The sequence below is a fragment of the Citrus sinensis genome, chromosome 2 (assembly GCF_022201045.2).
Source record: "Citrus sinensis cultivar Valencia sweet orange chromosome 2, DVS_A1.0, whole genome shotgun sequence".
Taxonomy (NCBI): domain Eukaryota; kingdom Viridiplantae; phylum Streptophyta; class Magnoliopsida; order Sapindales; family Rutaceae; genus Citrus; species Citrus sinensis.
In genome coordinates this window covers 25,245,830-25,259,430 of record NC_068557.1, presented here as the reverse complement: position 1 = coordinate 25,259,430, position 13,601 = coordinate 25,245,830, and the positions used below count along the sequence as shown (strand labels likewise).

Below are 13,601 nucleotides of genomic sequence, written 5' to 3'. Positions count from 1 at the left end.
GGAGTTTGTCGCTCTTTATATTATAATAATGGCAGCATAAGCAGTTTTGGCCTTTTGGGCGGGACGCTCTTAATTAATTGATCCTCAAGTTGACGTACGTACGAAGAGACTGAGACAGAGAGATGGTGAGCTCTAATTTCGAATTTCTGTTTTTTTTTTTTAAATTTCAAAATATAGGGTTTTGATTTGTCTAACTGTGGATTGCATTAATTTGATTGCCATGCAGGCAGATTTAACTGAAGTTGATGATTTAGAACCCTTGTTCGACTACCGTCGCGTTCAGCCTCACAATCTCGTTTTCCTCGACGGTATGTTCTATTTTATCTTTCCTCAATAAGAATTGCTGCATTAATTTCGCACTCTTAAACAAATGAAAGTTTTTTTTTTTCCATTTTTTATGAGTAAAGTAATTTTTTTTGTATGTGGCAGATGACGATACGCCTCCAATCCCGTGTCCCAAGCGAACAAAGGTCCTTAATCCCGCTGTAAGAATATCTAATATGTATATTTAGGGTTACCCACTTGAATTTGTGTGTTGTAATATTATGAATTTGATTCTAGATATTAGATGATGTGGTGTGAGAGGATTTAGTTTTACTGTTGATGTTATGGATTTAGATTGTACTTAGTAGTGCTTTTGTGGAAACAGTCTTTAAGTGAGATTCTTTTTGTGAAAGTGTCCAAATTCTTTTCATGGCACCTATCCAGTGCTTCTTCAAAATTACTTCAGAGTGCTTATCTATTAAAAAAGCTTTCTGGAGAGCACCTATCCAGTGCTTGTTCCAAAAGCATTTATTTTGATGAAGCACCTTTCTTATTTTTAATTTCAATCAAACACTGTAAAATAAACCTGAAACACTTTTGACTATTCCAGACGCCCCATTATTGATTGTTAAATGTTTTGAATACATTTTGGACTTAGGTTGGCAAGAATGTAGGAGTTGACATAAGGGAGCTAGAAGTTGTGGATTGTGAAGAGGAGGAGGAGGAGGAGGAGGATTGGCTACCTCCTCCACCCAAAGTTATGGTTCAGAAACAGCTCGTTGAGGATTCAGCCATAAAGGAGTTGAGGTATATTTGAATGAGTGGTTTTGTTTTTGCTATTCACCTGACATAAAGTCTTTGTTTTAGACTTCTCGAATTTTGGAATGAAATATGTTTAATACTAAATTGTTCATAGAATTTATGTTTCCTATAGCTAGAGAAATGGATTGCAAATGATTATGAAATGAAAAGGGGTGTAGGTCATTTTCTTTAAGTTCTATTTCTTATTCACGAGTATTTGGAATGATGCAAAGGAAGGAAACTAATTGAATCATCCGTAATGACATATGACCCCAAAGAACAACAATAATACTAATTATATCAATAAAAGAATATCATTTTCTAATGTTTGGCCGAACAAATATTATGCTGAATTTCAAGAGGCAATGTGCTTTTGTTTTGTATATATTAGAATAATACTTAATTTTCCTGGTTTCTTAGGTTCTTGTTTTCCAATTGACTTTTTGGTCTTCATATCCACTTCTTTGCTCTTACTTTTTTCAATTAACATACCATACATGTAGGCTAAAGAAGCAAGAGTTGGTGTCGTTTGCGAAATCAGCCGATGATGTTATACGAGCAGTGGAGGAGTCTGTGAAGAGAAAACTTGATAGTTCAATGCCAGCTGCACTAGAGGCTGAGTCTGAGAAAGTATCTAAACCTGCCATTGAAAGGGCTAAAATAGTTGTTTCTATCCAGGACAAGGGAGGACTCAAGCAATTCCGCGTGTATGCGGTATTATTTGTTTGCAAATTTTAGACTTTCTTCTTGGTGTAATATGTATATCTAGCTTCTGACCTTCGTTTTTTAAATTATTTGCTAGGGAATATCTGCAGAGTTTACTTGTCTGTTATGCACATTATTATTCTTTTATTTATGGTTCGGTTGTCTGTTTTGCACTTTGTTCTTTTTGTGCATTATTACTCTTCTCTACATATTTATCGTTGTATCTTTCATTTGTTATTAGATTATAGTTTGAGTATTTAAGAGTTATCTAATTCTTATAGGATGACAAGTTTGAGCGGTTGTTCAAAATGTATGCCGACAAAGTTAATCTGGACCAGGAAAACTTAGTATTTTGTTTTGATGGGGACAAAATCGGTCCAGAAGCTACTCCAGCTAGCCTTGAAATGGAAGACAATGACATTATTGAAGTCCATACAAAAAAAACCTGACCGAGGTATAATATCTTTATGGTAGAATATCCCTTTGAATCCTGGCATCCTTTTTTTTTATCTTTCTGTCCTTGTTGTGTTATTATTTTAATGCTGACTTTATAATCATATTCATTTTGGGAATAGAGAGAAATATCAAGCGAAGAGGATTGTTCGAGCTCTCAGGTGTGTATCATGGATATGGAGAAGATTATCATGTTACAATATGCTTTCATTATTTTGTTCAGAGATCATGACTTCAGTGGTAATTGATAACCCCTCACATCTTGGAAAGGGTGATTTGTCTTTCTCTGTGTCAATGCATCCCCTGGAAAGGGGGGTAGGCAGGGGAAAACTCAGAACTGGTATTTAATATTGAAACGTTATTGATATGCAAGCTGCATTTTTCTTGGCTTGCTGTTGTGAGCCATTCTTTAGTATGTTTTCATCATGTCATTATAACCCAACTTGGTTCGAGTTCTTATTTGACTGTAGAAATGCAGTCAAGTTTATTTTTCATGATCTCTCTGCTTTTTAGATGAAGGTTGTCATTTGTTGATTGATGCCTTAAGCATGTCTTTATTTTGTGTCAGTCTGCCTAGCCTCTTATTGTTTCCATTTTGATTCAGGTTGTTGCTTAATGGTGCTACATCAGAAGGCATTTCTTTTTGGGAGATTCATTGCTCTTTAACATTTGGATCTATCTTCAGGTCTTTTACTATTACCAATTCTATATTCTGGTTGTGACAATTTTGGATCCCCAAGTGTACAGTGACATGCTAATTCCTGAATGATCTGGTTATGGAGATGTACGGCTTAAAGAGAAGGAACAAAGAACTGCACATGATTTTATGTGTACTTTTGTAAATTTTCTATTTTGATTTCGTAAAAGATTGCAGCCATAGTATCTTTACCGACAAAAAAATTGTTTGCTACTAATGTGTTTGGCTTCGCAGGTATATTATTTTCCCATGGATGAATCATACCCATAACGCAAATCTACTTTTTATCATGTTTGAATCTTGCATTTAAAAGTTGGTGCGATTGCCTATTTTTTCCTTGAAAGCTGATATGTTCTTTACTAGATAATAGTCTCTTTTAAAAGTGCTTCATGATGGTGGTTTGGAATCCATTGGAAAAAGTTATCGTGCTCAAAAAGTGGTATTTGTTGCCTCGATGGGCTTGGTTGAGTTTTTATTTTTTGCACTTGTTGGCTGTAAGTTACGGGAATTGTAGCTTCGCCAAGCCCCTGCTTTCAGTGCTTGTCAACACTCAACCGCACGCAGAAGAATTAGTTGGATATTGAAACTGACGGTTCTGGTCTATGATGATTATGACCATTGACCATTGGAGTACGAGGATCTAAGGGAGAATCAAATTTGTCTAAAGTTTTGAGCATGTTTCTATGCTAGATACTATTATTATCATCCGCAATGATGTTGCCCGCTTATAGTTGAGACATATAATTTATATTTTAAGTAATACGACGTATAGTGTGTCATAATTTTTATAAGTGAATTGATATTATTTCATTAATAATGAAAAATAAAATCAATTAATACCGATGCCTATTAAATAATTTTTGTCAACATATCATTTGGTATATAAATTATATGTCCAAAGTGCAACATCACTTGGTCACCAGCAATATAACGTGAAAAATAATTTTAAATAAGCTCAAAAACATCAAGGAATTATCATCACGTCGAAAATGAATCTTAATATGTCCTTAATAGCAGTCCAACTCCCCAACCGTCGCAGACAGTCATCTCAACAGGTGGCTGTCGCTCATTGGCCAAATGAGGTAAAGTTAAGGATCAGGGACATGTGAAGGAACTCTAGAACTTCAACGATTCACATGCACATGGATAACACTGGCGGGTCCCACAGTGCTGCACGCCACGTGTTCACTTCCACGTCATCAAAAAGTTCACTCTCCTAACTCACACGTCAGCCCACAAAGGTGAGCACGCAGATAAAAGAGAAAGAAGAACATCATCAACAAGGAGAAGATAAAAGCGAAGAGAATTGAATAATAGAACTGAACCTCCGTAATCTAATTTTCAGAAGCTGACCGTCTTCAGATCCTCCTCCTTTTTCTGGGCACGAGTTTATTTATTTCTCGGGAAATAAACAAGTTTGTTTGTTGTTATTTGGTTGTTGTTTTCTCTCTCGCTCTCTCTGACTCTCTTTATTTTTTAATATTATGGCGTGCATGTGGATCATCTTTGGATTTGACACCCTTGATCTTTTAAGATTTTGAGGTTTTGAGTTTAGCGATTGTACGATTATGTTGAGATCGCCTTTGGTTTAGTTTAGATTGTATCATCTATTTGGTTTTTTGTTTTTTTTTTCTTTTTTAAATAATATTTTTTTTCTAAATTTTGATTGAAATCTTGTATGTTAATTTACTACTAGGTAGTTTAATTCAACTTATAAAAAATTATTGTATTAATCGAGCATGTTAAGACTTAAGGGTGTCAAATAAATATATGCAGCTGTCACCTTATTTAGTTGAATAGTAAATAGTTTAAGGATGACATTAATTCAACTAGAATCGCATAAAATTTTATATAGTTTTGTTAAGATATTTTCAACTATTTCATGCTGCATTTGGAAATTTTATATTTTTTGAGGTGAACTTTAGGGTATTTGGTAAATAATCAATCAAAATGTCGGTGAAATTTGTTTGAAGTGCAGCAAAAGCTTCACTTCATTCTGCTGTTGAGGTTTTGTTTCAAATATGGCGGCATGCTGATGTTTATTTCCCCCCCTATGTTTTGGATATTGCTTTACATAATGATTATTGTTTTGTTTCAGATTTGGGAAGTGACATAGAAATCCTTTTACTGGAACACGCAGTTGGGATAAAGTCAATCCGACGTTTGAGGTTTTGAAAATTCAGAGTTCTTTGTGACTGTAAAACTAGGAAATGGAGAAAATTTGTGAATTTTGTACAGCATTCAGGCCAGTTGTTTATTGCAAGGCTGATGCAGCACATCTCTGCCTTTCCTGTGATGCAAAGGTCCACTCGGCTAATGCTCTTTCAAATCGGCATTTCAGAACCCTCCTTTGTGATTCCTGTAGCGGGAACCCAGCTTACATCCAGTGTTTGAATCATCGAATGTTCATGTGTCATGGATGTGACCGGAGCCTGCATGGCGCCTCTTCACAACATCAGAAACGAGCTATCAACAGTTACATGGGTTGCCCTTCTGCTAAAGATTTTGTAGCAATGTGGGGGTTTGAATTGAATGAGTTAGAAAATAGTGGCATTCTAGGTAGGTCTTTTTCCTCTTCTTCTGGTGCTACGAATCCAGGTGTGGAAAATTCGGATATTTCAGGAAAGTCTTCCCCTCAAATTGGAGGCGTTTCCGCTACATCTAAAACCAATTTTGCAATTTCAGTCTCCAGTGCAGATTCTGAAATGGGATCAAGCAGTCAAACAAGTCAGGTGAGCAGGATCAGTGACTTTCAAGCAATTTTCTTGAACAGAAGTTTTTCAGATTTCATTGTCCAAATAAAATATCTCCGCTGAAATCATTATTAATATAAATTCAGCCCTGTATCAATTACTATTGTTTGCTTAAAAAAATTCAAAATTTGAAGGTTCCTCAAATTTATGGTGAATTTTACCCATATCATTTTTTCCCCATAATGGAGAGCAGTGTGGTTCTAGTTACCTCCCACAAGTAATTGGTTGAAGATTATGCTGCTGGTGTGAGTGATGATAAGTATAACCTTGAGAGTTTGAGATATACCGATAGAAGAAATTCCTATATTATAGACTTTGTTGCCAATAATTTTGATGCAAATGAAAGGGAAAACCAGTGTTTTTTTCATATCAATTATATGTATTTAATTACGATAAAGGTGTTATAGTTAGTTATATAGTCTTTGCAGCTATTCTGGGGTTTTACATGAAGAATCTACAGATTTCATTGTGTGTCCTTCTGTCCATCAGAAGATCAGGTGAACCTTATTTGTCTTCTAAGAGTTTTCTATGATCTTGCAGATACTTAATGAACAGACACAGCAGCAAAACACTTCCTTTATTTTGCAGCAGATTCTTAACTTGAAAAGGCTTAATCTCATGGAGGGAAATAACCATTGTCCTTTGATACATGGCCAAGAGCAAATTGAATCATCTTCAGTGCACAACCCCACAAAGAAGCTTGATGAAACTCCTGATCAGGATTTACAACATTCCCAGGTTGTTGCCAATAACCTTCAACAGTGTGGCAGTCTCCTTCAAGAGATGAAAGTTGACTCTTTGTTGCCATTTACCCAACTGGAGCATATGCCTTCACCTTCAACTGCTGGGATGCCTTTCCAAGGAGAATCCTTTTGGCAATGCAAGAGTCCAGTTCAAAGTAACGAGGTTTGTTCAGATCATCTCTAATCATTCAAATGAATCATTAGCAATATATCACTCAATGTTTCTTCAACCTATAATCCATTGCTGCATAGGAGTAGAATATGAAATTTCTCTGAAAATCAAGTTACATAAGATAAATCCTATTATGTCTCTGAAGAGGCAGCATAGGGTTTCATTGATTTATCATAACTCTTTAATCCAGTGTTAAGTTCCACACAAAGTTCGTTTGTTCAACAATTTTGTATATCACACCACGGTTCGCTTGACCATTCACTCAAGTAAGCAACTAAGTATGGTCTGGATATCAGTTCTACGAACATTGATAATTTCAAATTACTCTGCTGCTGGTGTTTTTGTTACAGACAGTGGCAGAAATGGAGCAAATAAAATTTGCAAATATAGATGATTCTGTTTTAGCTTGAACAAATTGTTTACGTTGGAAAGGAACATCATAAAATTCTTAGACATGTTGTCAATGCTTTCAGCTGCCAACACTAGAGATCAGGTTTGTGTCTGCAAAAGGAGTTGGCCTTAGATCTGGAACATCTGCTTTCATCTGTTTGTGGACTATCAGTTTCTCTCTAAGCAACTCAACATCAAGTATGAGCGTAATGGTCTGTTTATATTGACTTAAGTAATGTCATAATGCAGCAGTGTGACTTGAAGCAGATTACTCTTTCTTCCTTTTTTTAAATATTTTTTATGTTTGAATGCTCTATCTTCTTGTTTACTTGTGCATAATCACAAAAGAAATAATAAGATGCTTTTGTTCTCTACATCTGATAGTAAGATTCTATTGGTGAGTATAACATTAAAGTACTGAGCTCAAACTTTCAAGTGAACCTTTTACTCTTTGTTAATTGCTTTTTGTAGCTGTGGACTCAAAATTTGCAAGACCTCGGGGTCTGTGAAGACAGTGTTTGTAATGATGATTTTGACATACCTGATGTGGATTTAACATTCCGAAACTTTGAAGAACTATTTGGAGGCAATCAAGATCCAGTCAGAGCACAGCTTGATGATAAATATTTGTGGCGTTCCTTAGAGAAGGATCTGTCCCTTGAAAAACCAGATGATATCAACACCAGGGAATTACAGGTTTTTAATCCTGCCCTTTCTTTATATTTTCTTTTAAATGGCCGGAGTTTTGAATGTAGTGATTCAAATGTATAATATTATCCCACTTCAAAAAAGAAACAGGAAAAATGTGAAACATGCGCACGGAAACTTCATGGTAAAGAAAATTCTAGCGCAGATGTCTTTGCACATAAATAAATAAATCTGAAATATCTTGAAATATTTTCAAATAAGGTCTTGAAATTTCCATCTCTATCTTGACTTTTCTGGATGAAGTCCGCTTAAAGAGATCAAAGATTGCTGCTGCATACTATTGATATTTTGAGTGGTAAAATATATGCATCTTCTGCAATAAGTATCACAATTTTGCGCAATATATTTAAACCTTTTTATGAAGAACAAATGTGTATCTTGTCCAGTGAATGCAATACATTTAATATATTTTTTTTGGTCAAAGCAGGACGCTTCTTCTGTTTATGTTACTAGTTCCACTCATACGGACAATGATACCAACCGAATTGATATCTTTCTGGGAAACATGGACTCTCCTTGGGCAATTCAACCATCTTATTCAACTTTGTCCATTTCCACTTCTAGGTTCAGTGCTGAAAGTAGTGGTACTGATAGTTTCGGTAGCAGAATGTCTCCTATTACAGGAGGAGAAGCGTCATGCCACTCGCCTGACCTGGACAGTCCACATTTAGAAGCCAGAGAAAATGCCATGATGAGGTACAAAGAGAAAAAGAAAGCAAGACGGTAAGTCTCAAATTTATCTCTTCTGTTTTGAAATGAGTGTCTGGTCTTCAGTTCTAACCCAAGAATCTCTATGCACACTGGGAACATGTTTTGTTTATCATAGGACATTTGTGATAAAATTTAACATAAGAAGTGTTCGTCGATTACTATGACTGTACTACTAAATTCAAAACAACTGCAACACCCTGCAGGTTCATTGTTTGGAACATCTTGTAGGATCAAAGATAATTTTTTAATACAGGACTCTATAAAACAAGGAGGTAATGGGTGCTTTGACTTGATGATGCGTTAAAAGATTGCAATTATTGTTGAAGGAGAACTTTTATCATCTCATGATTGCTGTTCTTCCTGGAATAGTTAGCAGCAGTATAGAGAGTTTATATTTGTGTTTGTGTTCAGAACATAAAAGCTACAACTTATGTGAATATTATTGTTTATGACAAGTATGTTCTTGTAAGCTTGTCGTTATTTTATATGCTCTCTTACCGCACATTTGTCTTCAATTATCCAGGCAAGACAAACAAATTCAATACCCATCTCGAAAAGCTAGAGCAGATGCTCGAAAGAGGGTACAGGGTCGATTTCTGAAGACAGAGGGCTATGATTCAGATGCTACAGATGTCACTTGAAGCTATTGAGTTTCTTGCTCATTTGCACCTTTAAGGTTTGTAAATATATCAATTCCGAAGAGATTCAACACCATGTAACTCTCTTGTTAACACTTCCGTTCAACTAATTCTTTCAATTTCACCTGTACCATTTGCCAGAACATACATGAAAGTTACATATTTTTTGGACTACCCACTGGCCATTTTGCTATGATGATGCCTAGCAAACTAAAGTATAGCCAAACTGTAATGAAAATGAAATGGAAGCATAAAAATGCTTATCACAAAGGTTACACTGAGAAGAATTATGTGGCCAAACTTAACAACCATGACACATAAACAGATGTTCCCATTGGTGGGATCATGCTGTTTATTCACCAAACATTTAATATTAGACAAGAAATCAAAAGAAAAAGAGGTTGTTATAGTTGTGATAAAGAAGCAAACAAAAGGGGGGAAAAAAATGATGGCTCCATTGTCCCTTTAAATGGTATGTGTCTTAATCTCTCTTCATGACATGTAAATTAGAAACCTTGAATTGAAACCACCCCCACCATATTCTGCAATTAACTTCAAAATCAAGCAAATTATATAATCAAATACTCTAACCGCTAGCTGCTTGCCTCTTTGTTATCCTTGTCAACCTATAATTTCCAGCTTATTAAAAGAGGAAAAAAAATGAATAAAAGTGTAAATTTATCAAAATTATTAAAATGTAATACTTCTAACATTCTACACCTTGGCATCGTGTTATCCTTCACCTACAGGATCTTTCAAATATTTTAAGTGCCTACATATATTCTGCGAATTATATCCATAGAGATATCTTCGAAATGGAAAATTAATGACAATTCATTTATCCAACATTAATGAATCTTTTCGTAATTTAATTCGATCTAATATCAAGTGAATTTTAGCAATATTCTTTAAATCAATTTCTACAAAGGGAAATAACAATTCTACTTGTCAATTAAATTAGTTAGATCAAATTTATAAGAAACGATAATATGAATCAATACATCACAATCACTGAATTCGATGGAAGCTGATTGCATGAATTGAACTTTAAACAGATATTTTTTCATTTGATTGAGTCTTGGACAAATTTTTTTTTTCAAAGTATATTTCTTTTTACTTTGAAAACGTTAGTAGGGGAAGATAAATAAAATTATAATTACGAAAAATTCATTTTGGCCGAGCAATGATATACTGATATTTGGAACATAAAAACGACACCGAACTGGACCCTATGTATTAGACCTACGTCTAGCCGGAGGTAGGATTCGGAAGGTTGTTTTTGTTAGGTTCATGATCCCATGAACCACTGAATTAATGCCCCGTCGACGTTGTGAAGTTAGAAACAATCATTATGGGTTGGAAGATAAGTCAGCTCCGACCATCGAGTTTCAGCCGTGTGATCTAAAACCGAATGATTTAACGGTGAGACGCTGTCGTATAACAACAATACTGGCTAACGCGTGCGGCATGCGCGTCTAGTCACAGTCTCACGGGCATCTTCGTAGTAAAAATCTAAAATATGGATATTTACGTCATTTTATAAATGTTCTTGACAACCGGGCTTGGCTACTGTTGTAGCGACGCAGATGAGGTAACTAATTAAACTCATTCTTGCTCACTCTCTACAGTACGAGCTTTCCGGTGGTTGCAGTACAATTTACAAGCAAGATTAAATACCTAAAATGCACTTAATAAAATTCCTTTCGCCAGGCAAATTGCAAGGGCATTTGAAGTAAAAAGCCAGTAAGCAAGCATCGATTCTGTTGGAGAAGAAAATGTTTATAAACGGTTTCAGATATTCGTCTGTTTGCACACCAAACGTGCTCGTTTTTTTCCCTCCAAATTTCGTCTCTATAAAAGCCAACCCTAAGCCCTCATTTTACTCTCTCTAGAATTCTCTCTCCTCCCCCCTCCCTAGATTCCAAAGAAGAAGAAGAAGAAGAAGAAAATTAAAGACTCTCTTCTTTAAGGTTTCCTTTAATTATTTCTTGTCGTTTTAACTCATTTTGATAATCAAAACGACATGAAGTTTCAATACATTTCTGCTATGATCTTGATTTTTATTTTTATTTTTCCTGTTTGTTGAAGAGTATGTCGTTTGATGAACTTTGATGGCTAAAACGACAACGTATTTTAGTATTCATGTGCTTGCTCTGTTCGATGAGGATTGAGCTTCTTGAAGTTATAGTGTTTGTCTAATGTCTTATAATTTCAGTTATATTTCTCATGATTTGGATCTCTGGAAATTTTTTCTAATCGGCTAGATTAATTTATTATCAAGTGACTGTCATTGCTTCAGAGATTTTTGTCTCTGATTCTGATTCAATTTTCTCCTATTATTGTTGTCGTTTGATGAAGTACTATCTATTAAACGACAAGAAGTTTCAAGTTTCTTCATATCTTATCTCATTTCTGAAAATTCAAGTGTTATTTGGAGTAACATTATTGATTTTAATCTATCTTTCTTGTTTTAACTAATTTCATTATTAGTAACTGTTCCATTGCTTCAGATCTGATTTTTTTTTCTTTTTTTCACCTGTTCATGTTCGAAGATGCAGCAAATGCAAAACGACGGAGTATCAGCTAACCCCTACAGCAATCACGGCGTAGCCAGTTCGAAATCGCAAGATGACGAAAACGCCGACGCTTTTGCCTCTCTGTATTCTTCCTTGGTTATGGCTCAACCAGAAACCACACTCTCTCACAATCCTTACAACGATCCAACAATACACGACTCTCTCTACTACTCGCGCCTCCTAATTCGCCAACAACAGCAGCAGCAACACCAGGACATGATCAACCGTCACAACCTCTGCCTCACGCGCCTCCGCGAAGCGGCAAGGGAAGCCGAGGCTCTCCGCCAGGAGAACGACTCGCTCCGGACCGTCAATCGCGAGCTCAATAAGCACGTAAGCTTACTCATCAAATCCTCTGTTAACGAGCAATTGAGTTGCGGTAACAATGATGCAGCAACGTCGTTTGGGGTGGTGAATGGGATGCGTGGATTGAGTATTGCTGGTGGTGGAGAGGAGGTGAGTGCTGAGAGTCCGACGAGCGTGATGGAAAATGTTGATGTGAAGAGGGTTTCGCTGCCTAAGAGTATCTCTGTGAGGTCTAATGGATACTTGAAGATGGGCCAACCAGCAGCTGCTGCTGCCGCCGCCGCTGCAAGTAAGACTCGCCCACGGACACCCGCGCCTCTCAGGCCAACGGTAAATTAGTATGAACCCCTTTGTCTCTTACGAATTAGTGACACGTGTACAAATTGTGGATTTTGATGTGTTTGTGTAAGTATGGGAAAGTACAACTGACACAAATATAACAGTTGGTCGAGATCGATTTCTAAGATTTGAGTAAAGTTTTTGACGAAAGCAAAATGTGATTACGTATGTCAATAGGCCCGACCGAGTTTCATTGTTTGCCCCGAGTTATTATTTATAAGCATCTTATTTATTATATACATGGCACATGTTTATAGCAACCAATTAAATTTAATTCACAAACTTGCAGCATTGATATCTTACATGCTATATGTTGACCATTTTATAAAATATTGGTTGCCGTTTTGGAGCTTAATGATCAGTAGGTTATATCAAATACTGGATGGTGAATCAGTTAATTAAGTTTTATTTTACAACAAGTGGAGCATTGTGATCAATTAATAATGCATGATGATAAAATTGTGCAGCAAAAAGTGTATGTGAAAGGAGGTAAGCAAGAGGAGGAGCCACTTGAGCTGGAAGTGTACAACCAAGGGATGTTCAAGACTGAACTGTGCAACAAATGGCAAGAGACCGGCGCATGCCCATATGGTGATCACTGTCAATTTGCTCATGGCATTGAGGAGCTCCGCCCAGTCATCCGCCACCCCCGCTATAAGACAGAGGTCTGCAGGATGGTCCTTGCTGGTGATGTCTGTCCCTATGGCCACCGTTGCCACTTCCGCCATGCGCTTACTGAGCAGGAGAGGTTTATGGGCCACCTTAACCCCAGGTCTATCAAGCTTAATTGACAGGTAAAGAATAATAATATCGCGGCTGAACTTGGATTACAATGATTTTAATAGTGATTGGAGAATTGTAAATGGGTTGTTGATGCATACGGAGATATGATGCTTTATATTCATATTGATTGAGGAGATTTGTATATAATATTCTTACTTTAGACGATATACAAATGATGGAATTAGAAATATATACATAATATAAGAATAAGTAGCTTTGGTATTATAAAGTTGGACAAAATTGGATTTGGATGAAGTTTTGTTTTGTGGCCCCTAAAGGCGGGAGATTTCAAGGGGTTCTGGTTCTGGAGAGAAAAGAAAGCTTTCTAGCTTTGATTATTTCTGCTCTATTTTTCAGATATGAAAGCTAAGGGCCTATAAGACATCTTACATTTATGATGAAGAAAGCATTATAAAGCCCTGATGTTTTCTGATACGTAGTAGCGAAGTAAACGAATTCTTTTTTTACATATTGATGTCACCATTTATATATTTTTTGGTCCTTTCTTTGTCATTTGACTCATTTGCCCCTTTATTATACTTTTATTGTCTTGTCTCGAGGA

At 36.1% G+C, this 13,601-nt stretch overlaps 3 protein-coding genes across 10 annotated transcripts; all 3 read left to right on the top strand.

The window, feature by feature from the left end:
- LOC102611337 (uncharacterized) lies at positions 1-3,210 on the top strand. 5 transcript variants are annotated; one of them, XR_003064094.2, is made up of 8 exons: positions 1-125; positions 227-308; positions 430-485; positions 923-1,071; positions 1,569-1,772; positions 2,052-2,224; positions 2,346-2,384; positions 2,828-3,210. XR_003064094.2 is itself a non-coding variant. In XM_006468702.4 (8 exons), the coding sequence occupies exons 1-6, from the start codon at positions 123-125 to the stop codon at positions 2,217-2,219; spliced, it is 654 nt and encodes a 217-aa protein (XP_006468765.1). In that variant the 5' UTR covers positions 1-122; the 3' UTR covers positions 2,220-2,224; positions 2,346-2,384; positions 2,828-3,210. The 5 variants fall into 5 exon arrangements, 3 of the variants coding, with proteins under 3 accessions (XP_006468765.1, XP_006468763.1, XP_024951368.1); XM_006468702.4 differs by having other exon boundaries at positions 430-470; positions 1,569-1,779; XM_006468700.4 differs by having other exon boundaries at positions 1,569-1,779.
- A 956-nt stretch (positions 3,211-4,166) lies between these two features.
- On the top strand, positions 4,167-9,209 carry LOC102612017 (putative zinc finger protein At1g68190). 4 transcript variants are annotated; one of them, XM_006468703.4, is made up of 6 exons: positions 4,167-4,335; positions 5,019-5,652; positions 6,214-6,579; positions 7,450-7,674; positions 8,114-8,409; positions 8,921-9,209. In XM_006468703.4, the coding sequence occupies exons 2-6, from the start codon at positions 5,131-5,133 to the stop codon at positions 9,036-9,038; spliced, it is 1,527 nt and encodes a 508-aa protein (XP_006468766.1). In that variant the 5' UTR covers positions 4,167-4,335; positions 5,019-5,130; the 3' UTR covers positions 9,039-9,209. The 4 variants fall into 4 exon arrangements, with proteins under 4 accessions (XP_006468766.1, XP_024951229.1, XP_024951230.1 ...); XM_025095461.2 differs by having other exon boundaries at positions 4,170-4,354; XM_025095462.2 differs by having other exon boundaries at positions 4,170-4,357.
- A 1,403-nt stretch (positions 9,210-10,612) lies between these two features.
- On the top strand, positions 10,613-13,601 carry LOC102629435 (zinc finger CCCH domain-containing protein 15). Its single transcript, XM_006469031.4, has 3 exons — positions 10,613-11,005; positions 11,588-12,247; positions 12,724-13,601. Exons 2-3 carry the CDS (start codon positions 11,588-11,590, stop codon positions 13,045-13,047), a joined length of 984 nt encoding a protein of 327 aa, XP_006469094.1. The 5' UTR covers positions 10,613-11,005; the 3' UTR covers positions 13,048-13,601.